A 24,923-nucleotide genomic window follows, 5' to 3' on the forward strand; every position below is an offset into this window, starting at 1 on the left:
CCTAAATGTTGAATCTGTAAATCCAAAATTATTGCATAATAATAATCAAAAATCAAATCATCAAATCAAATCAACATAATAAGAAGTAAATAACAATAACAAAAATGCAGTATTGCGTCATCATGTAATAAAGCAAAATGATACCCTTTTCAGATATTAAAGGAGTAACACCAAATTACGGCAGCTACAGAGGAGGTACCCATATCACCATTGCTGGTAAATACTTTGGAACCAAGATAGAAAACGTTGCTGTTGATGTTGGTGGAGTCAAATGTGAGTTAGTCAGCGTTAAAGATAATGCTATTGAATGCATCACTGGAGAACAGCCTAGCAATCAAACAACCTTTCCCGGCAACCGAGGTATTTACAGAGAAGTATGGACAGACACATATTTTAACAGGTAAACGATATTGTTTAATTGAAATTTGGAAATGTTTTAATTTCTTAAGTTTCTGTTCCTCCTTTTGGTCGTATTTACTGTAGATTATTTTAACGTAACTTTGACATTATGACCAAGAAAAAGAGTCTTTCCTTTTCGTTTTCTTTTCCATGTTATAGTAGCGTTGCAAAAATGACTTTCAAAGCGGTCAGCGCGAATTAAAACCGAGTCGCAGGATGTGCCATTGAGATTGAACATTTGAGGAAGCCAAACTTTGGACCAAGCTGTTATACATGTGATTTTTTTCAATGTCACTTTCATGCAAACTTTTAGTTAGTTTGTCAAGTTTACGATGAGAGCAATAAGTCAGATGTTTACACTACCACCAGCAGTGTTATCAAAATTACCTCACCTGGTTTTCACTCATTTTCAACAACCGTCTTTATCTAAATGACTGTAAAGATAATCATAATTTGTAAGTTCTGACAAATTTACTGAGTGTATTATCAACATTATTGACAAATTTTTGTCGATATCTAATATTTTAGGGTTATCATAATTGATGTATGTTTCAAGAATAACCAAATATTTGCCTAATTATCGGCTCACACGTTGAATCATAAAATGCAGGACATATTTGCAAACTTGTTGAGATGATAATAACTATAATGGTTCAGAACGTTGATCTTCTAAATGACAAAGGCTAAATCCTTGTCCAGGGCATATAATATGATTGGTAAACATGTCTGTACGAACTTTAGGCCTAGGCCTACTTTTTCACAACAGATAAAAATTATCTTTGAAGTGCTGGTATTGTCTGTTATCTAAAACGATAAATATAACACTAGAAATAACGTATTGTTGCACTAGACCTATATTGCCTTTTTCACCTTGTTAACATTTTATTCTTGTATTTTAAATATTTGTATTTTATGCTTTTCCTTCGGGAATTTTTAAAAATAAATGAATGAAACAAAATAAATAAGTAAACCTAACATAATGTTGATCTTTGTGGTACTTTTGCAAAAGTGTGATAAGTTTTCCTTCACTTTTTATGTGTATAATCCTTGAGAATCTATTTCAAAAGCTGTTCCAAAATAATCGTAAACTGTCACGATTTTATATATCCATATTAATTGACATATTTGCTTCTTACTTCAACGGCTTTAGTTATAGTAGTCCTAGATGCACACGTTTGGTTTTAAAAACTGTAAGTAATATGCTTCGGTGTAAGTTGTTGAACATATACATAAACATATACGATAGTAAAACTGATTTTTTTTCCTCATTTTAATTCATTTTAGTGACTTCTCTGATGCTAACTGGAACACATCGGCCAGTGATTACAACATTGAGGTGCGAGACGAGTTCCAGTCTCCAGATGATCCCACGTTTGGAGAGACCGATTACTACTCGTCCAGATATAGGGGCTATTTTGTGGCACCATACGACGGTGTATTTAAATTCATGATTTACAGCGATGACCAATCAGAACTATACTTCAGCATGACAGAGAATCCGGAAGATAAAGTAAGACATTTTAAAATGCTATTATAACACTGTATTACTTTATGTGCCTATTTCGTATATTTCTGACATAAAAGAATAATTTTCTGATGTATTTTGTCAAGGTGTATTTATAAAGAAATGTATTTAATAGTATTATCTGTTATAGTAATAAAAACAGTCTATTAATAAAAAGAGACACGTAATAAATAGAGATGTGCGTTCAAAATGATGACGATGTTACTTGCCCGTTCACAAATGGATTACACTAGGATCCATCAGGATGTTAGTTCTCATTTCGGATACATTTAATGACTTCTTTCTTCTCGAATCAAAACTAACTTGTGCAAACGCATTCCAAATATGATGAAATGAGATGAGTTTTTGGTATCCATAAAGAAACCATTTATTCCCTTTTTTTTGTAGGTAAAAATTGCATTCAATTCATGGGTAACAGGTAACTTTTACACCCGTCCCGACGAACAGATATCCGACGCGTTGACACTAACTGGCGGGAACCACTACTACATCGAAGCCTATCTTCGTGAAGGATACGGATCAGCCTATATCAACGTTGGTTTGATGATGTTTGATCTGCCGATTAGTAATGCTGATTATAGCGGAGCAGTTAACGAAGAACAAACAATATCAATTACATCAACTAAGAATAATGAACAACAGGTAGACCTAAATTAAATTTATTTTAAGTACCATGCCGTTCATACCTTGATTTTATCTTATTTTTCACACCTGTACTGGATTAGTTTCCTTTGCAAAATCCGCTCTATTATCAATGTAACCATGACATTGCATCAATCTCCAAAACTTACACTGACTTGAATACAAATGCCCGCTAATAATAGGACACTTGTAAAAGTAAGTCAGGCCTAGGTCATTCTGAAAAACAAGACAAATTGTCAAGCAAGACCAACAAAGAATATGACTACATGATGTACAGTTTGACTTTATCGAAATGTTTTAAACTATGCTATTGAAGGATTTACTTTTGTTAAACTGGCAGTGTCTCTCGCATTAAACTCAGTCTGCACTATTAAACTAGTCTGACAAAAAATGGCGATGTGGCTAAATATGGTAGTGATATGCCCAAATATGACATCATCATTTCCATATATTGGCACATCACATTTTCGCTTAAAGTTTGATAGTGTAGACAGAGCTTTAGATGAGTTCACATGACAGTTAACACCAGATAAATAATTTAGCAGTTCGTTTAGTATGACTTAAGTAAAAAACCGACAAAACAATTCATTATCTTTAAAGGTTTTAAGTATTAATGGAGGAGATGGAGAAGTTCAAGAAATACTGTTGTTGTTTTCAAACTGTTCAAATGAAGACACGGAAAATGAATATGTACGAGTATGCGAAGATCTGGAAGGAATTTTCAGCATTTCATTTATGGATGAAACCACAGGTAACACTTTACTTTACTTACTAACAATATCAATAATTCCAATACTGGTTACACCATCGCAAGATGCCAGTTTCATTTCTAACTATATAATATAATAATATAATAATATAATACAATTATAAATAATTCAATATACAATATGTTTTCCTCTATTTAGCTTCATTATCTGCTGATGCCACTGCCAATGAGGTACAAGATGCTATTAACAACCTACAGAACGTTACATATTCTGTGTCTGTCAATAAAACAATACGACTTGCTGGAAATGTGTTTGTGATTCATTTCCCATCAGGTTCGGGTAAGCAGATAATTTCATGAAACATGGCTTTGTTGTATTGCAAATTCTATATTCTATATCTCTGTTTTCTTCCTCTTGAATATTGAACTCTTTTTTATAAATCGTATGACCTTTAAAAGAGGTTACGAGAGCATGAGAAAATGCATGAAGGAGAATAAAGTACAAGAGGTGTGCCAATCACCATTAATATATAACTTAGTTAATCGTGTCCGATGAAATTCCAATTATATGTATAATGTAGTTGCTTTTAATATGTCCTAAACAACTATTACTGCTACTAAAAATAAATGTAACTTTTTTGCTTGACAAAAGCAGAGTTTGTTAATTAAAATTTAATATTGGAATATTCTAGACACAGTATAATTACGTTCCTTTGAATTCAGTAACAATAGTATATTCTTTAAAAATGTCTTCAATTCTTAAATATACAAAAAAAAAAGGTTTTTGTAATATTATTCTTATTTAGGTAATGTTCAACAATTGGTTGGAATGTCCGATGACTTCGAGGTCGAGAGCTCCACCACGGTTGAAGGAAGCATGGCTACCATTGACAGTTTCACTGTCAAATTTGACGAAATTGAAAGCGCAGAACTGTCAAGTTCATCAACTGCTGGAGATTTTGAAGAAGCTTTAACACAGATGTTCACTGTCCAATGTCAACAAGATTCAGAATCTAGTGGTCTTTACACAAATGATTACGAGGGTACTGCAAGTGGGTATGAGTCCGGCGCACGGGTGATGGATGTGGAACCATACTGTGGACAGGCTTCTTTGAAGAATCCTAGTATAATTTACGCAGCAGGAGAAACTGTGTCATCTAATGGAGAGACTGTTGATGTAATCGATGCCAAAAAAAATGGAAAGGTAATAATTATAAGATTTTGTTGTTGACTTTTACGTGGTTTATGCGCGTAATAAGGTTTAGTGCATGCCAGCTTTGGCGGGAAAACGACAGAAGATCAATGAAAAGCAAAGAATTGCTCTTGTCACTGTATTTGTACTGTTTCTTATTATTTAAAGTAAATCGGAACGAAAACGAACACAACCAAAGTCTTCTAGTTTTCTTTTAATTAGGCCTATTGATCCCGAGAAAAGCAACACATCACTATAACTAGATAAATTGTAAATCCCAGATGCAAATCTGTCTACTATCGGGATTTTGTTTCTTATGAAATTTCAACTACACTAAAATCCCACAAATTGAATACTTTGGGATGTTTTTCTTGTATATGTTTTTATTGTAAATGAATTCAATTACGGCTATCCTTACACATTTTTCTATATACAAGAACAACAAAAAACATAATGTAATTACATTAATTACAGGTATGCTTTGCTTATAATGGAGCCCTGTCACAGGAAGTAAAGTTCACAATTCGTTGGAAACATAATGAAGATGGAGATCAAAGAAGTGAGAGAGTTTACAGAGTGTCTGAACTGACAAAGACAACAAGGTAAGAAGACCATGTGTTACTGTGCGTCTTTTGAACTGGTACTGCATTATACGATTAAGAGAGTTCGTATCAGGTATAATCAACTTTTGAATATTAAGGCTTAATACTATGCATTGCTTAATCAACGTAAAAGCATGGCGATTATTATTACTATTTTATTTGTTATTACCCATTATTAATACTTTTTTTTCAAATACCAAACACCAATAGCAAGAAGACGATAACAGGATGCTTTTTTTTGTCTTATATAGGATCAACCCACTTTTATTTCTTCATCAATAAAGTGTTCGTTTACAATGCATTGTACATGAGTAATGTAATGATACAATACAATATAACTGACATTAAATAACTTTCAGTACATCTGATATCTCACTCCTACCATTGCATTTTATATATAATAGTATAAAGAAAGAAGAAAAAAAAAAACTTTACTCTATGTTATACACTCGTTTTTCAATCCTTAACAATGTACGTATAATTTACCACAGAATTCTTTATTTTATAACTCTTTTATCTCTTTATGGCAATCAAAAAAAGTTATATTTTACTTTACCTAAATATCAATTTTATAAATTTTAAATTTATACCTTGCTAAATTGTTACGGTCCATATCTGACCACATTTTGTTGCCTTTTCTTTATTTATTAACAACTCACAATTGATTATACCTTCTAACTCCGCAGTGAACATTAACCATGGACATTTTTTAACAAGTCCTAATCTATGTTTGACTTTACTTTTATAAACACAGAAAGTTAAAATGAAAAATATTTTATTAATTTTGACATCATATTTTCCAAGTACAATTTTCTCCAATGTAACTTCCTGAGTAAATGCAAAACATGTTTTCAGCATAGCGCAACATTTTACCCAGCAATGTTTTACTTCTTTGCATGTAAATAACATATGCTTTTCATTTTCAACCTCCTCATTACAATATTCACAATAATTACTGTTGGACAAATTCCATAATTGTAGCTTACACTTAGTTGGGTAAAATTTTATGTAGAAACTTAAAATTAAAGAAAGCCACTCTTTTTATGTGCAACATACTCTTAACTTTGTTTTTCCAACATAGATTCCAGTCAATAAAACAATTTTGAAGTTGGTTTTCCCATTTATCTTGTGCTTTTGGTATGCACGCTTTATATGCTACATCGGTAAAAGTGGAATAGAATTGTTTGACAGTTGTATAATTTGAAGTAACATTAACATTTTTGTCTATTGTATCAACCTCTTTATGTATATAACAATAGGATTTCTCAACCACTATAACTTTCCAGCTTCTCGGAATAGCGTCAATTAGTGCCATATATATTAAAAATGCATTTTCCATTCGTTTCAACTGTGGAGTTATTTCATTAATATGCTTAAATCTAGACTTAACCATAATATCGCCTACTGTTTTTATACCTGAATTCACCCAAGATTTACAGAATAGTGATTTTTTGTTATGCATGACATATTATATTCTCCCATAACCTCTGAGTTTTTTTATTTTACATATACATTGAGGTTTTTTAGCATAAATATTATTAAACCGTATGCAGGCTTTAAGCATATTTATATAGAATGTATTCACATATTTGAGTGCATTATGCTTCTCAAAGTTTTCTTCCGTCATACTTAATGTATAATCAATTGGATATAAATTGTATAATGGAATACATTTCCACTTTCCTGGATCCGGGCTTAGTAAACGTTTTACCTAGCCTAACTTTAAAGATTCAATCATAGAGTTAAATTCAATCATTTTAATCCCACCATGTTTTGTATCAGAGTATTTCTTTAATTTTTTTTCTTTATTACCACTCCATAAAAAGTTGTATAACATCTTGTTTATTTCAGGAATAATATATTTTGGCAAGTCTGTGACACTTGCATTATAAATAAGTTTTGATAACGCTAGTGTTTTGATTACCTTGATTTTCCCAAAGAATGATATTTTTCTTTTTTCCCAAGTTTTAAGGATCTTTTTTAGATTTTCAATTTTCTCATACCAATTTTTTGTATTGCAAATATCCTTATCATAACCAATGTAAATACCTAGAAACTTAATAGGTTCTTGATTAAAGGAATTTTGCAAGAGTTACTAATTTTCTTTTTATCACATCAAATCCACATTCTCCTTGTCTTGGATTTATTTAGCATCAGACCTGACATTTCACAAAAACAATCTATTTCGTTAAAATAGCTTTGGTTTATAAATACACTAGACTATAAATACACTACACTATATATAAACATATACAATAAAAACGTGATAGCCTAATATTAAAACAATAACAGATATTCTAAATTCATATTGTTGTAAATAACAATGAAAAGTGTAGTAACAGTAGCGTCGGAAAAAAAATACTACAACCAACCAACTAATAAATTATGGAAGTTATGGGCATAAATCCCATCTGAAAAATGTGATATTTTCTTCTTCTGCAAAATTTATACTATGGGACTAACTACACTTAATGACATGTTTTATTTCGTTTCGTTTATTTATTTGACCAACATTAAATCAATACAATATATTTAAAAAAAACAAAAACCAAAAAACAAAAACAACAAACCTATTTACCTCTTTTATTTTTATTGGAATGTTAACAAATTATAAAGAAAAGTAATACTCTACCCAATCCTTTCTAGTTCTCTTTGATAATCGATTGGCAAATAAATTTGTATATGTTTATTTTAAATGTTTGTAGAAACTGATCCTTTAATAAACAGAAAACTTGGTTAAACACATTTTGTTAAATTTCAGTTGGAGTTATGACTGCTTTGATATATACAGCTATATAAAACTAGATGAAGAACTCAATTTTGATAGCAGTCCCGATTCTCCATTTGATGTTGAGGTCATTACACTTTACCAAGATGGCGGTGACTTCTACATTGATAACTTGAATATTGGGTCCAGTGAAATAAGATGTAAGTCATTACAGATACCGATATATCTGTAAGAAAACTTCCTGCTCAAAACAGAAAAATATAGAAACGTGGAGTCGTGGATAGCGTGATGTCTGAATAACGTCAAACGTTTCAAGAGAGGGGGTGGGGGGGATTTCTGTAAGGTGAAAACGAAAGGAAAAAAAAGCTTGTTTGCATCTTTTTAAAAGAACATTTCCTCCTTTCAGTTCAACCCCACCCTATCATTCAAGCAATATTTAAGGCAAATACACTTGGCAGACACGTGATCGAAATGAAAATCGCAGAAAATACTAAGAGTAGCCCAATATGAATTCGCCTTTTTAATATTTGAAACATGTTTTAAAAGTATAGATTCTATACTAAATATTGTAACGCTTGAAAAGGAACTGATTTCTTCACTGCTTTTGTCACATGTAGTTTTTAAGTATAACAATGTGGAATTTGTTGTTTTTCTTAAATCCTGATTTAATAGATATGCTCTCTTTTAATAATGTTTATTTGTGGTTTTCAGATCTTCAAACTCGTCCTGCAGCTCGACCAAACGATATATTTGTTACAGATGTATCCGTTGTAAAAGACACAAACAGCTTTAATATCACACTGTTTGCAGCAAACTGTGCTTACGGATTTCCTCTTCTCCAAGTTAAATCTGCAAATATTACAAATGGATCAGTTAAAGACGAAAGTGATTATGTCGAATTTAGCAGCAATGATTGGCGAAATGGAACAACGATTATTGTTGAAAGAATGATAGCAGCCTCAAAACCAATATCTGGTAGTTTCATGATGGAATGGAATGGTAAAAGCTCAGGTAAGGTCATTTTAATAATATTACTATACCTATAACATTTGTTAACAGCTATAAATAAGCCCATAGTTACATGAGAAACTTATGCAATAATACCATTAAAAAAATCGTTTCATTGCCATCACAGATGTATACTGTACTCTGATAATAATTGATTATTTGGGCCAACTAACTCAGACATTCGTCACGGTACATCATACACCACCACAACTATAGTAGGGATAATACAGAAATTGAGCAAATTCATTCAGTAGGCAAAACTCAGGCGGCTTACTCAGAAAATCATTGCTCCACTCTTAGGGTACAGTAGCAGTAATGCACACAACCGTGAGCCGGATTTTCCCGTGTTCACTTAATAATTCTGTTCTATTTGTCTTTTTAAATATATAATTTCAGCCATTTTAGTACGCTTTAATATTTAAATCGTATAACACTCATCAAAAATGGTTTAGTATTTAGTTTAGTTATTTACTTCCTTTTAATTAAAAAAAATATATATATTTTTTCCATAGCTGTATCTGCCACGTATTCAGCCAAACAAATGAAAGAATTGCTTGAAGGATATTTTGCCACTGGACTGGTGGCTGTAGAAAAGACGTCAACATGCTCATCTTCTATCTGGAACATTGAATGGACTGACATTGGTGGTGATCATGAACCCATAGAGGTAAAGGCAATACTTAATGTCTTTGCAAATAAATTAAACATTAAATCTAATCTAATAATCTAATACATATTGTGTGTGGAAAAAGAAAGACATAAAAAGAATAAATGTTGTGTTTTACCCCTGGAATTTTCACAATTTTCCCGTATGTTTTTAGGTACATCCATGCGCTTACTATTCTCAGTTGGTAGTATAGTTCCTGAACAATGTCTTTTTGTTTAGGCATCAGTGTCTCAACAATCCTCGTAGATTCATATGTTATGTTACATTATAGCCACAGTGTATCCAGGCTTACTAATTTCAGGATTTTAGTGCATCTAACAAATATAATTTGTTTGATATTTTCAGATTAATGGAACAGGTTTAGTAGGTGATGACGTTGACATTACAGCTTCTACAGACGTTGATGGCGCACTAGTCCTTGCTCCTATTCCAGGTGACTATCTACGAACTCCACATTCGTCGCCTCAAGTAAGTAGTCAAGATTAAAGTAGTTTTATGTTTGGGTCCCACTACAGACGCATGTACGTAACGCAACGTAAGGGATTTGACAAATCACATGTGATGAAATATTTGAACCGTCGCTTGCCATTGGTCAACTTTGTGTCTACGTTCTTGCGTTGTATCTCTAATGGAAACCGAGCTGTACTGGAAACAAAACAAGAGAAAGCATAAGCAATTAGAAAATAACCACATTCGACAATAGTCACGAAACAAAATTAAATTTTTGAAAACAGACTCTTGTCAGATCTTCAGCCGTCAGTTTTTATTTTTATTTCAGGTTGAAGTCTATATAAATGAAGTGATCTCCAGTTGTGCCACGGATAATTGTACATTTGATTATAATGAAGATTACACTGCCGAAATTACAAACATTGACAGACATGCAGGTAATAAAATAAGCACACTCGGTTTCCAATGACTTCTTGACTTTTAGTGTAAAGAATATTGACTTATCTGACAGATTGATAAAGCCCTGTTCCCACAAGGCGCAGCACAAGTGCGTTGACCAATCACGTCACGATGAATCTTCCGAACTGTCCCTGGTGATTGGTAAACTTACTTGCGTTGTTTACTAGTTGTAACCAAGTTCGAGGAAAACGATTACGAAAATTGGCCTTCCCAGCAGGAAATTAAAATTTGACACCTGTATATCAGTAACCTGGTTGGGTTAGTGGTATACAATATGTGTTGCGATAAACACGCATATGTTACAGAAGACGCCAGACTTTCCCAGACTAACCTACAGCTTTAACTTCTTCCTCTTAAATAATATCATCTAGAATGTCTTCCATAAGAAACATTGTGTGCACGTCCATATGTGTTAACTATCCATGTTTTCTGTTGATCAGGTTCTGAAGTTGAACAGACGACCATCACCATCACAGGCACCGGATTCAGCGTGGAAATTTCTGAGAACATCGTGACCATTGGTGATATAGCATGTGAAGTACAATCCTGTGGCGAGACTCAGATAGTCTGCGATGTCCAAAACGGAAAGGCGGGAATTTATGAAGTTGAAGTCAACGTTGTACCTTTTGGATATGCTGAAAGCAGTAGTGTGTATTAATTTACATTATTATATATTTTAAATATTATGTTGTATTGGAATTTTGTATATTTCACTGGTTAACTTTTTTTAATTCTGGAAAAGGTATTTTTATGGCGATTCATACTTAATTAATTTTTTTGCACCTTATACATATGAGGAGGCGCGACAGTGTTTCGACTTACTGTTTGACTTTGATTAAAATAGGCTAAAAGTTGAGTTGGGTTTTTTGTTGTTTATGATCAGATATCGTAACTCATGATTTTATTCCATATTTCAGCTGATGTATATTTTAACTACACTGTCAATATAACCAGTATTGAGCCAGAATCAGGCAGTGAATCAGGTATAAACATTAATTTCTCTCTGATATAGCAGACACATTGTTTACTTACAGCAAACAGCAAAGCAAGGCATGGAGAGGCTATGTATAAAGCCCCTCTTAAAAATAAAGTCAAAGATTCAGGGTGAGAATTGTTGTGGGCGGTTGACTAAGAGCTTGCTTGACTTGACTAAGAGCTTTGCAGAAACAACTGTATGTTGTGGTAAATAAACTTGACATTGATGAAATGTTTATCTTTTATAGGAGGAACTGAAGTAACTATATATGGTCACGGTTTTAGTGATATTCCAGAAGAGAACACAGTTTTCATTGGTAGTACACGATGTGTCGTCACTCATTCAAGCTTTAATGTTATCATTTGTACATTGGAAGTCCAGGTTAGCAACACAATTTCTTTGTCATAGGCTTGAAATAAACTGGTTTTCTATTATAGCTTATAGGATCCTTCTAGTAAAACACTTACCACTTATTTATTTTTCATTTTTATTTGTCTCCTTAAATAAAATTACAAACAAAAAACAACATTCATTCAAAACCAGGCAGAAATAAATACTATACAGTAGGACTCATATTGCACTGATAGGATACAAACACAATTTAGAAAATGCATAAAAATAGTATATCAAAATAAAATTAAAATATATAGGAATAACATTAAAAATCATCAATAAATAGAAAAATCTTACTTACAGTCTTACAACAATTGTTAAGCTGGTTGAATACGATCGTATAGTCGTAATAGCTGTATTTAAAATGAGTGAAACTTTTATATTCTTCATGATGCACGCGGAATGTGGAAAATTGAGTATTTTAAAGAATTTTCTAACTGCTTATTTCAAAATCAAAGCAAAGCATAAATATTCAACCAAAAAGTTTTACTTTTGATCTGTAATATGTACTGATCGAAAACAATAAAACACATACAATAATTATTATATGGCTTATTAAAGCTTTAATATTAACAATACATTTTACTGTTTCTTTTAAAGAATGAGTCTAGACGACGAAGATCAACAAACACGGTAGATGTTTATGTTGAAATCGATAACCAATCGCACAGTAAGGTCAATGCATTTACCCAAGATCCAGCCTTAACGCCAACAATATCAAGTATTTCACCAACTTCAAGTAGTGTTCTAGGTTTGTTATTCTTGCTGATTTAATACAAATTTGTTGATATTGTTTTATGATAATGGGTTCTTTTACTAAATCCTAACTACAGTAGGTTGGGACAAGTTAGCCTATCAATTCTTATATACAATACCGGTATTAGATATAACATTAGTTACAATTAAGGTGAAAAAAGATTTAAAAACATGCATTGTAATTTAATACATCGGCTTCTTATAGGATTATTAAACACCATGGTTGAAATTTTAACTTTGTGTGCAAAAGTTTTACTTGATGTGCAAAGGTTTTACCTGTATGTGCGCGCGCGCAAAAGTTTTACTTTGTGTAAAATAGTGTTACTTGATTTACAAAAGTGATGATTGTATAATTATCTTTTATAGGCCAATGCAGAGAAATTATGAAAAGAAAATTACTACAGAACTTTATTTATTTTAAAATATGCGTTTGCGATGTGAAATTCAGGGCTATGATGTTGTTTTAAATATTTTTTTTTTTTGGGATTTGGCGCAAAATTTATTTTGAATATTTTATTTTCTTTTTAGGAGGAGGCACCATTGTTATACTTGGTTCAAGCTTCGGTACCAAAGAGCCTATGGTCACTATTAATAAACTTGAATGTTCTGTGACATCATTTAATGACACCGAAATTCAATGTACTGTTCCTGGCAACGAACCTGGAATCTATGACGTGACAGTATCTGTGCCAGGAAAAGGTTATGCTAAAACTGGGTATGTTTCAAGCTATGCTTAAATAGAGATTTTATGAATGTGTCTTTTGATACTTGAAAAGAACTACAGCATTAGTATACAAGACCATTATCTAATTTTCTCTGAAAATGATTTTGCTTAAGTCAGTATAGAAGGATTTAACTTAAAGTGGTTTTCACTTAGTAGACTTTTTACATTTCCTTCGACATAAGTGTAAATAATTATGGCCATTGTGTTATAGTAACATAAAATAATCAATTCGAAATTATTTAAACATCCCACACGGGCAATTCAAATAAAAAGGTCTGAATTAAAATGATCTTACAAAATATACAAAATATCACAATACATATTACAATATAACAAGAGTCAAAGTTCAAGAATTTAAGAGTCGGATGGCCACTGGCAAAAACGAATTTCTTTTCCGGTTTGTTCTACATGCCGGCCATCGAAAGCGACGCCCATGAGGCATGAGTTTGAAATCACTGAACAAGGCATGGTTAAATAAATATCTTAATCCTGATGAATAATAATCAATATAAATATTTATTTTTTCAGACAACAATTTTCGTATGATCTTGTAATTGAAGGCATCTTCCCTGATCATGGTTCTCTGCAAGGCGGTACAACGGTATTCATTACTGGTTCTGGTTTTGGTACTAATACCTCTTTGGTTGATGTAAGTTTTGGTTTTGTGACCTGTGCCATCACAGATCTGAATAATGACCTGATTAAATGTACATCCGGGAGCTCGGGAGTTGTACATACTGTGACCAATCAAGGAAAACATGAAGGTATGTTGATGTTCAAATTAACAAATATGCCATTGGAATATTTATTAATCTAAAACTAAAATACGTGTGTGATATACTAACATTGACCTATTAAATAATTATCATTCTGGCAATGATATAATAATGTTTACAGAGAAGTATAGATTCTGCTAAGGTCCAATCTTCTCTTTCTTTGAAAGACTCTTCCGAATATTGTAAATGCATTCTTAAAACAAGCTATTTAGGTTCAGGCATTTATCTATAAAATGCATTTTCTGCTCTTTTAAAGATTATGGAGTTGGTTATAAGTGGGATCCACAGGTGTTGAAAATAATGGCAGGAGATACAGTGATGTGGCAATGGTCAACACCAGCTCTTGTTGACTCTGTAGGTTATACAGTTCAACAAACTGCAGATGCAGATTCGGTAGAATATGATGGTAAAGGGTTCTATGCAGGATCAAGCTCAAAAAGTGGTATGTTTGTCACTCATAACAACAAGTAGTTGTTTGAAGGGTTTTTGCTGGCATGTAGTCCCCTATAGTCTCTCATTGGCCGTCTTCGTGTACGAAGTTGTTGGTCATGATATTTCATAGTGGTAGCAAAGGGCTATATGACACAGCATTCCTCCATTCCTTAAACAAAGCTGAATGAACCAGAACTCTGGTTAACCCGACACATCATGAACTATATTAATGTGACAAGTGTATAGGCTATTCTTTTAAACGCTTGGCCACTCAAGTATTATACATATTAAACCATTCACAAATATAATGAAACTTAAGGGAGATAAATTCTACTATTAATTGCCCAGTTATTTAAATGTCGTATCAAATTTAAATTACTTTATCAATAGTGCTAATTTTGTTAACCTTTTATATATAATGAATATATTTAACATTAATCTATGTTTTTAAATAGGTACTTATTCTTACACATTCAACAACGAAGGAGAATATTATTATTCAAGTGGTCCTGTAAATTCTGATGTCCCAGAGGAAGACAAATTCTATCTAACTGGAGTTATCTATGTTGCTCCATTTGGATCTGTAGCTTATCCCCTGTCTGTAAAATTGAATGACATTTCTGCAAACCATGATGTCAGTGCTCAGAGCAATACTCCATCTGATAGTAGTTCTTGCCCAGGAGATGAAGACACTATATCTGGTTGTTCTTCAGCAATGCCAACCATAAGTTACACCTCGTTGTTCTCTTTTGCATTCTGGGATTGCAGTACAGCTACTATTGACGTCATTGAACCAGTGATTGGCTCAGCTGAGCAGACTATAACTATCGGAGGATCTGGATTCAGTGATGTGGCTTGTGAGAATGTAGTTATGATTGGGTATGATCACACATGTAGCGTCATTTTCAGTAATGCAACTCTTATTCAATGCACTATCGAAACTAATAACTCACTGCTGGTTGGTTATTATCACGAGATATCAGTTAATGTGAAAAATCAAGGTTACGCTATGAATGTTATTGATACGCTAGCAGCAAGAAGTTATATCTTAGTGCCTAGCATAACCTCTGTTGATCCATCTGAAGGTTCTCTAAATGGTGGTACCGTACTAACGATTGAGGGAAATGGGTTTTCTGCTTCATCTATTGATGAATTGATTGTTTCACTTGGACCAGAGTCTTGTCTCATTCAATCATTTAACTACACTCACATAATTTGTGCCACCACTTCTCATGATGTATCTGGTCATACATTTGATGTTGCTATCGAATTAAACCACCAGTCATCCATCAACATCGGTGGTCAGCCTTTCAATTTCACCTACCAGCAACATCTGACAATGCAGGTTCAAGACGTTTTTCCAGATACTATTAGTGGTGCCTTGACCACCATCTATGTAAATGGATCTGACTTTGGTGATGTCATCAGTGACATCACAGTAACGTTCGGAAATGTTGATTGTGCTGTGGTTGCTGTGAATAGTGAAGAGATTGAGTGTGAGGTTGGCTATGTCCCAGTAGGTGAACTGCCAATCACGGTCCATCGAAAGAGATACGGAAATGCAAAATTAGTAAATTTTGATAATGTATGGGGAAATGCTGTTATCGATACTATCAGCCCACAACAGGGAAGTACTGAAGGTAGAACTCTGATTACCATCGAAGGGAGTGGATTCCATACTGATGACACATCTGTATTAATTGATGGTGATGTTTGTGATATTACTTTTGTTAACATCTCAATGGTCACATGTATCACAAACTCTCACTCAGCTGCCACTACAAACCTCCTTGTTACATCGAATGGGGAAGAGTTTTCTACTCAGAGTTTTGAGTTCACGTCTTCGGCAACTCCAACTATAACATCAGTTTCCCCATCGTCTGGAATTTCTGGCGACAGTATCACAATACGTGGATTCAATTTTGGATCATCGACAACAGATGTTGAAGTAACAGTTGATGGCGAAAAGTGCACAGTTGTAGGCAGTGTAACAGTGACAGAGATTATCTGTGAAGTTCCATCACACGGCGCTGGAGTGTACACAGTAGAAGCTGCTGTCTTTAACCTTGGGAAAGCTTCATCAGTGGTAACATTCGAGTATATTCTCTCAATTGCTTCAAGTTTTCCAATTGATGGTAAGCTAAGATTACTTGTTGCAATATTACTTCAAAAGGAATCTAATAAATGTAAAAGATTAAATAACTGCCGAGACTTTATCAGTAATGGAGATGTTGTGATTATTCATCATCATCATTATGTCTCATTATTTTGCATCTTTTAGAATTATCAGATGACAAGATATTTGATCTGAATATCAAAACATGGTTATAGTGGTGGTTATTTTGAGTTTCTTTAAAATTTGAATATGTTAATCTGTTTGGATCCTAACTGAATTACATCATGAAAAGTTAAATAATTAGTACTCTTAACATTTGTATTACATCACCTTGAATGTTTGCGCCCTTTTACAAATATTTGAATCATAATATTTGCCAGAGTGGGAACGGGATTTTAAATGAATAATTCCAGTTCTGTAAACATGTTTCTATTTATCATTACAGGAAGTTTCGCTGGAACAAAAACACTTAACTTAACAGGTTCTTGTTTCGACGAAGATAGAACAAAGGTAACAGTTTGTGGTAACCCATGTGATGTCACATCAGGAACATATACATTTGTTCAGTGCCTAATACCGGCCAATGATGGAATTGGTAAGTTGTACGTTTACACTTGTTTCATATGTTTTAACTGGTGTTACTTTTGAAATGTAATTTTTATTATCGTTTTAACTCAAAAATAAATGTCACAGTGTTAACTTGAGCATGCTAGCTATTCTTGTTTGAAATTAGTTCTGCTCTAGAAGTTTCTTTTTAGAAGTATTGAAGAACATACAGAAAAAATTATTACAAATACATAACGGGGACCTAATTTTCTTCCAATACTAACTTATAAAGTGCAAATTGGTCTTGGTTTACTCTACCCTCTAGTTTATTATACTATTTTTCTTTGTTAACAGCTTCGTCTACAGTATCTTGTGACATTGTGGTTTTGGTTGACAGTGGATTGAATGCTACCTTGTCGGATGCATTCACTTACAAGTCTTCTTTAACAGCTATTATCGACTCAGTAGAACCAACAAGAGGAGGAACGGGTGGAGGAACCGATTTGATTATTATTGGAACTGGATTCAGGTATTAAAACTTTTGTGTAGTAATTGTTTTATTGTGAACTTATACATAATACTCACATAGGTTATTTACAAGATGAATAATAAATAAGTTGTATATTAAAAAAAAATATACATTTATTATGTTTCTGCAGGTCGTCTGGCAATGTGGTGACTCTTGATGGTTCTGAATGCATCATTTCCTCTGAATCGACTACCGTAATAGAGTGTACAACAGAAGCTCACCAAGGATCCATCAAGACTCATGTCAGAGTTGTAACAGATGACGATGACAACATCGCCACACAGGTAAGCATGCCATGTAACTCCTTGACCATTAAACAGTAGGCATTTGATCTGTAAAATTATATTGTCTAAAATTTACTAAACAGAATGTAGAGTAATATAGTCCTAAATTAATCATTTACGTAACTGCAAACAAAACATGCAGAATGCCACTAATGTGGGTTATCTTTACCGTTATCAGGACAATGCGGAATATTATTACATAGACGTTTGGTCATCTGTTTGGACTTGGGGAGGACTTGAACCTCCCATTGCAGGTGACTTTGTCATAGTACCTGCCGGACAAACATTACTATTAGATGTCGATACACCTATACTATCAATGCTTTTAATTGAAGGTAATGTTTATTTTAATGTTATTTCCATTTCTATTTAAATTAGCAACTTAGACATCTCTGTATTCATCACTGTAAAAACAGGGAAAAGAAACACTAAAACAGTTTGATTGTAATTATTCTTTTTCTTAGGAGGTGAATTTATTTTCGATGAAAAAAATATAGAGTTACATGCAGAAAACATTCTCATCACTGATGGAGGATTGCTACAAGTTGGCACAGAAGAAGAACCATTCCAGCACAATGCAACCATTATGATGCATGGTCACCCGAGGTCACTAGAACTTCCTCTTTTTGGCGCCAAGACTCTTGCTGTAAGAAATGGAACACTTGATCTACATGGTAACTACATTTCCTATTTCCACACATCAATACCATTTCCATGTGCAACCTAAAAAAATTACAAAAGTTTATTTCAAAGTCACAGATTTGTTTTGCTATTAAAAATGCATTCTAAAAACTAGAATTTCTTTTAGCAAGACGCTGTGGCTCTAACAACACAATAGTTTAATTTTGCGAGAATATGTTATTACTATACTTCTACTACATGTTTTACATTTTTGATCGAAACACAGTCTAGAACCTAGACTAAAATAAGACATACTTACACACTTTTCGTTCTTTTGTAGGTATCCCAGTTCCTGTTACATGGACGCATCTGGCACAAACCGCTGTGGCTGGAAGCACTGAACTTGTGTTGGAACTATCCGTCACATGGAATGTTGGTGATCAGATAGCAATTGCTTCAACTGGGCATCGGCATAGTCAGCGAGAAAATGAAATGGTTCGAATTGTTGGTAAGTATCGAGTAGCCTCAGTTAGCGCCTCAAATACAATTCTGGATATGTCACTGATGGTTTAATTTTGTTATTTACCCATTGGAATAGCCAAATGAATAGGCTACAATCTTTATGTTTAGTAATAAGCTTAATGTTTAATAGAAACAAATTTAAATGCATGTATTTAGCGTAATACCAATATAAACAAACTCTACTTTGTATACAGTATATAATTTATGTGCTAAATAGTAGAAATAAATACAAATGCACACTTTAACCCATCTCAAACGTAGGCCTACCATTGAAGAGTCTTGCTCGTATCCAGTAGACCTATTCATTTAAAAGATAATTTTTTATTTATGTTAGATATATCATCTGATGGACTGACACTTGAAGTTGAGCCTGCACTTGAGTATGAGCACATCTCAATTGAACAAACTCTAAATGGCGTGTTTTTATCAACTAAAGCTGAAGTTGGTCTTTTGACCCATAACGTTGTCGTCCGTGGATCAGTGCAAGACGAATGGACAGAGACCATTGAAGCATGCGAGGAAGAATTCAACACCAGTAAATGTTTCTTTTACTCTTGGTTTTAACGTAAACGTATTACAGTGCATGAACAAACAAAATGTTCATGTTTTATGATATTTAAAGCATATACAAATAATGAAAACAAATTGAATGTAAATTGCTATTTGTTTTGCAGATCAATTTGCAACACAGACATGTTTCCAGGGCCGATATGGCGAGGAGATTGATAGTGATAAATATGGATCCCAGATAATGCTTTTCGGAAAATATCAGAATCAACAATTGGTAACAGGCCGTATTGAGTACGTGGAGGTGACGCACGCAGGACAAGCATTCCGTCTCGGACGGTATCCGATCCACTTTCATTTAAATGGTGACGTCAGTGGATCTTATGTTCGTGGATGTGGAATCCATCATACCTTTAACCGTGCAGTCACAATTCATGCCGTAGACAACTTGTTAGTTGAGCATAATGTTGCATATGATATCATGGGTCACGCCATCTTTATGGAAGATGGTATTGAAATGGGAAACACTATCCAATACAATCTTGGAGTATTTGTCAAAAGTAGCTCTAGTCTGCTTAACGTTGACGTAACACCTGCTGCATTCTGGGTAACAAATCCAAACAATACTGTGCGACATAATGCAGCTGCTGGTGGATCACATTTTGGGTTTTGGTACAATATGCCCGCACATCCAGGAGGCCCTTCTTATACAACATCAATGTGTCCCCGTAAAATGGTTATGGGTGAATTCATAAACAATACTGCTCATTCCCAAGGTTGGTATGGAATCTGGATTTTCCCAGAATATCACCCAATGGAAGGTGGACAGTGTAACTCCAACATACCAACGCAGGCAAAGTTTTACAGTCTAACGGCATGGAAGGTAGAACGTGGCGCTGAAGCTACTGCCGTCGGCGGTGTCCAGTTTCATGGTTTTTTGATTTCAGATGCTGATAAATCAGGAATTGAATATCAATCAATTGATAGTGACATTCCATTTGATAATGATGGGGCACTTGTCAAGGATTCCACAATTATTGGATACAGTGCCATATCGAATGCATCCGAATGCACATCAGCTGGTATCCATGGTCCGAAGAGTTCTGGTCTGACCATTGATGGTGTCCAGTTCATTAATTTTAATGAAGGCCGTTGTGCAGCTCTGCGTGCTTGTGCTCATTGTAAAACAGATCAAGGTGGCTTCAAAACACGAGTGAATAATCTTGAGTTTACCGACTCTCCAAACAAGGCTGCGTTCCAATGGCAACATGAGCATTGGTTTGAAGATTTGGATGGTACACTAACAGGATCAGCCAATCAGATTGTATTACCCAACAATCCTAATCTTCCACCAGCTCATTGTACTAACGATGATGCATTCAGTTTAGATTTAGATGGAGTGTTTTGTGATGATACGGTAAAACTTCACCGCATGGCATTCAACGGTGTTTCTCCATCCTCTCTTCTTTATAAAGATACCTTATTCACGAATCAACATGGTACAAGCCGTATACCATACCATAAGAAACGTATAACACATCCTGAAGGTTGGATGATAACATTAATAGAGGGTGACACATACAACTTCATTTTCGAAGACGTTGATCATGTGACTAACATTACGTACAGCGCAGGTTTCTATAATTTCAACGATGGTGACTATGTTGTTATGAATCATAACTTTACACAAAGTCCTGATGTGTTTGCAACGATCGGGTACGTTACAAACAGCACAAAACAAATGGTGACATACGAAAACAATAGCTATGGAGAATATTATTTTAATAATGATAATAACAACCTTTATTACTTAGGTAAGTTGCAAATACAGTATATATAATATAAAGTAGCACGAAAAAAGAAAAAAAAATGCTGAAGTTAGCTTTATCATAGAAGATATCACAATGCAATGCAATGAATCAAATAAATAGTTTTTGATTTAACTTTTGATCACAACACAATAAAAGATGAAAAATTATACAGCTGGTAATTTGATATACACCAAAACAGATGATTCTCCAAGCTAATGTATGTGTATCTATAGCTTTGTATTCTTTAATGTATCCAAAACATGAAACATATTTTACCTTTTGAATAATTTGAATTATATTATACTAAAGCTTGAGTCTTTTACTTTTATCTGTAAAGTAAAGTATCGATTTATCTACTATATTTTAATTTTTTCTTTAGTATCCGGAAAAGACATACATTTAACTGAAGGAGACACTTTGCCAATTAATCTGCAAGTTTACAGATGCTATTACCTTGACTGTATTCCACCGGTTCCTGAACCTCCTCCAGAAGGCAGACCAGATAACGTTTCTGTGCTTCTTTGGTCCACGGCTGAGGCTTGGGAAGGAGTGGAGGATGGATGGGGTGGCAATGATAATGGATCATTTGTACTGCCAGCAGACGGTGATGATGTCATGATCATGCCTGGTATGTGTGATATAATAAAAAATAATCTCTTCTGGAAAAAATTAAGAGCGTTTTAACTTTGGTTTTATTTGTATATTTAACGGCATATTTATTTCCACAAAATCTCACTATAGTAGGCCTAGGCCTAAACAATCCAAACAGGATGCGGAGTCTCAGTGATATTGTTTTTTCTTGAAGAAAATCTAGATGCTGTGGCAAAGGGTCTGGGATATTAACCACCGACTCATGGTTAATGTCATTGTTGTAATTTAAGCTTTCTTTTGTTTGTAGGGAAATGGGTAGTTGCTGATGTTCCTTTGCCAAATATGAATCGACTCTATATTTATGGCACCCTGGAAATTGAAGATACCAGAGACAATTATATCAATGCAACTTATATATTTATTCATGGCGGTACTTTGGTTATTGGATGGGAGAAATCGCCATTTCAGCATCAACTACAAATTTTCTTAAATGGAAACCATTTCACTGAAGACATTCCACTACCAAACGGACCAAATATGGGAGCCAAAGTTTTGGGTAAGTCATGGCATTACAATATAAAGTATGGTAAATCTGCAATCTATTTAGTCTGATAGAAAGAGTCTAATAACCTGCAGCTAAATATAAAGAAGAAACACGTTATTCATCAACTCTAACTAAATCATGTTAATATATTTAGGTGTATTTGGTCGATTGGAGATGCATGGAGTTTCTCCCAATATCACATGGACACATTTGAGCAGTTCGCTCGTCGCTGGCGATGAAATCATCTATCTAAGAGAAAATGTAACTTGGAAAGTAGGAGATGAGATTGTTGTGGCATCAACATCGTATGAGGCTTGGGAAACTGAAACGTTCATGATAATTGAAATTATTAATAAGCATACTGTACGAATCAATGACACAGCCAAGTACAAACATATAGGTATTTATAGATTTTTTTAATTCAATAACATATCAAGTGTTTACAATTTTTCTGGAAGAACTTTTCAAACAACTAATTTACGAAGCCTATCAGTATTTATTTGCGTATCCTATCTTTAAGATATGAATAACCCCATTATTACATTTCAGCTGAAACGGTCACTCTTGAAGATGGATCTCTGACATACACCGAAGCTGCTGAGGTTGGTCTCCTTACGAGAAACATTCAAATTATTGGTGCTGACTACAGTAATTTGTTTGAAGAGTCATTTGGAGCTAGAGTTCTGATTGGCAAATTTAATCAAGACGGTATTGAATACAAAGGTAATAAAATCAAATTATATAAATATTGTTGTGACGTATTATTTTATCAATTTACCTGGAAAGCAGCATTAAGTGAATCACAGTGTCGCTGCACAATACATGGTTACCACGCGTTTTAAAAGGTAAATCCAGATAAATTGGTTATTGATTAAAGTTCTTGCTGTTCCTGTTTCCGTAATCTCTTAACTTTATTTTCTATTTTAGGTTATGCTAAAATCTCAAATGTTGAATTTAAACATTCTGGTCAAGAAGGCTGGACCGATTTTTATGACCCACGTTATTCAGTTGCTTTCTTGGATATTGGAGAAGTTACTGTAGAAAGCCCATCGTTTGTACGAGAATGTACATTCCATAATGGCTTCAGTCCTGCTATCGGAGTGTTCGGTACTTCAGGACTAACAATTCAGGATAATGTAATTCACCACACAGTTGGAGCAGGTAAGCAATGGCAAAATACTTCTCTTTCCCTTATATAGTAACATTTTAGATTAATCTGCTGTTCTCCACCAATTTAGATGAATATGCTTTTTTTTAAATTTTAACTTTGACATTACTAAGGTATTATTGCATGGGGTAGTGATCATCAAATCCTGCATAACCTAGTAACACTTACAGTATTTCCTGGTACATATCAAGACCGCTACAATGCTGAGGATATATCATGGCCAGCAGGTATTGAAATTGAGAGCTCCAGAGATGTCATCCTACAAGATAACACTGTGGCAGGCTCTGAGAGGGTGCTGTACCATATCAGTGGTGAGATCTGTGACGTTGAAAGTCAGTGGAGCAACAACGAAGGGCATACTTCTTTGCACGGTGTTCATCTTATGACGGGGGATGGTCAGAGAGACTGCACACAGATTGCGAATTTCTTCATCTGGAAGAATTGGGATTATGGAGTCTTTTTCCAAATTTCGAGTTCCGTTTTAATGACTGATCTTGTTCTTGCTGACAACAACATAGGGGTGATGCCATTTGTCATTGGGCCATCTTCTCTTAGTCATGAAGCTGTTGATAAGTATGTGATTATGGATTCATCGTTTATAATTGGTACAAGCCCGTTCTTTGATTGCGATGAGTTACAGGTTGGTTCAGTAATATATAAACATATTCAATAAATATGAACATTTTTATTATTCATTTTAAAAGATGTACTTATTTCTGTTTTTCAAATGTTATTATATTGTCATTTTGCATTCTGTCAATATATATATAGTATATATGCATACGTGACTTTTACTCGAAAGGAACATTGTCAAAGGACTTTCTTACTCTTCTACCTTCTTTTTCTTAACGTGTACTGCTAATACCATTCCATTGTCTACTCACTTAAATTATAAATTCTGATTAAAATATTACATTTTGCATTAACATTTTTATGTAAATATTTCAGAATCAACCGGAGAATGCAGGTCAAAGTGCAAAACAGCGTGCACCTCGTGGTCCAGACAACGGAAATGCTGGATTCGTGTGGGCAAATTTCATGTCTGGTGATAATGGTGCTCCATTTTTTCCATTTCATGGTATCCATAATTATCCAGCTATTGCTGGAAGCACAAGATTGCAAGGTATTAAAAGCATGACATACGCTGGTTCTTACTTAGAAAAAGCAACAAATGCCATTGTTTGAATTCTATTGCAGGAAACGCAAAGTTACAATGTATTATACTCATACTTATTCGGAAAACATA

At 33.9% G+C, this 24,923-nt stretch overlaps 1 protein-coding gene across 1 annotated transcript in view; it reads left to right on the top strand.

Annotated features, from left to right (window-relative positions):
• LOC140045154 (fibrocystin-L-like) overlaps positions 1-24,923 on the top strand; it is a 47,303-nt gene that overhangs the window by 13,212 nt on the left and 9,168 nt on the right. Inside the window, exons 10-44 of the mRNA XM_072089922.1 lie at positions 154-400; positions 1,684-1,909; positions 2,312-2,566; positions 3,167-3,317; positions 3,475-3,615; positions 4,082-4,479; positions 4,942-5,069; positions 7,831-7,997; positions 8,509-8,808; positions 9,318-9,472; positions 9,818-9,940; positions 10,251-10,359; positions 10,822-11,028; positions 11,299-11,364; positions 11,605-11,738; positions 12,351-12,501; positions 13,035-13,221; positions 13,759-13,994; positions 14,263-14,448; positions 14,894-16,573; positions 17,000-17,149; positions 17,455-17,629; positions 17,760-17,913; positions 18,092-18,248; positions 18,378-18,587; positions 18,875-19,042; positions 19,391-19,591; positions 19,731-21,377; positions 21,754-22,002; positions 22,273-22,521; positions 22,664-22,909; positions 23,059-23,232; positions 23,437-23,670; positions 23,791-24,317; positions 24,626-24,800. Of these exons, the coding sequence (XP_071946023.1) occupies positions 154-400; positions 1,684-1,909; positions 2,312-2,566; positions 3,167-3,317; positions 3,475-3,615; positions 4,082-4,479; positions 4,942-5,069; positions 7,831-7,997; positions 8,509-8,808; positions 9,318-9,472; positions 9,818-9,940; positions 10,251-10,359; positions 10,822-11,028; positions 11,299-11,364; positions 11,605-11,738; positions 12,351-12,501; positions 13,035-13,221; positions 13,759-13,994; positions 14,263-14,448; positions 14,894-16,573; positions 17,000-17,149; positions 17,455-17,629; positions 17,760-17,913; positions 18,092-18,248; positions 18,378-18,587; positions 18,875-19,042; positions 19,391-19,591; positions 19,731-21,377; positions 21,754-22,002; positions 22,273-22,521; positions 22,664-22,909; positions 23,059-23,232; positions 23,437-23,670; positions 23,791-24,317; positions 24,626-24,800 (9,963 nt within the window). The remainder of the gene's footprint in view (positions 1-153; positions 401-1,683; positions 1,910-2,311; positions 2,567-3,166; positions 3,318-3,474; positions 3,616-4,081; positions 4,480-4,941; positions 5,070-7,830; positions 7,998-8,508; positions 8,809-9,317; positions 9,473-9,817; positions 9,941-10,250; positions 10,360-10,821; positions 11,029-11,298; positions 11,365-11,604; positions 11,739-12,350; positions 12,502-13,034; positions 13,222-13,758; positions 13,995-14,262; positions 14,449-14,893; positions 16,574-16,999; positions 17,150-17,454; positions 17,630-17,759; positions 17,914-18,091; positions 18,249-18,377; positions 18,588-18,874; positions 19,043-19,390; positions 19,592-19,730; positions 21,378-21,753; positions 22,003-22,272; positions 22,522-22,663; positions 22,910-23,058; positions 23,233-23,436; positions 23,671-23,790; positions 24,318-24,625; positions 24,801-24,923) is intronic.

This window comes from Antedon mediterranea, chromosome 3, assembly GCF_964355755.1.
Source record: "Antedon mediterranea chromosome 3, ecAntMedi1.1, whole genome shotgun sequence".
Taxonomy (NCBI): Eukaryota; Metazoa; Echinodermata; class Crinoidea; order Comatulida; family Antedonidae; genus Antedon; species Antedon mediterranea.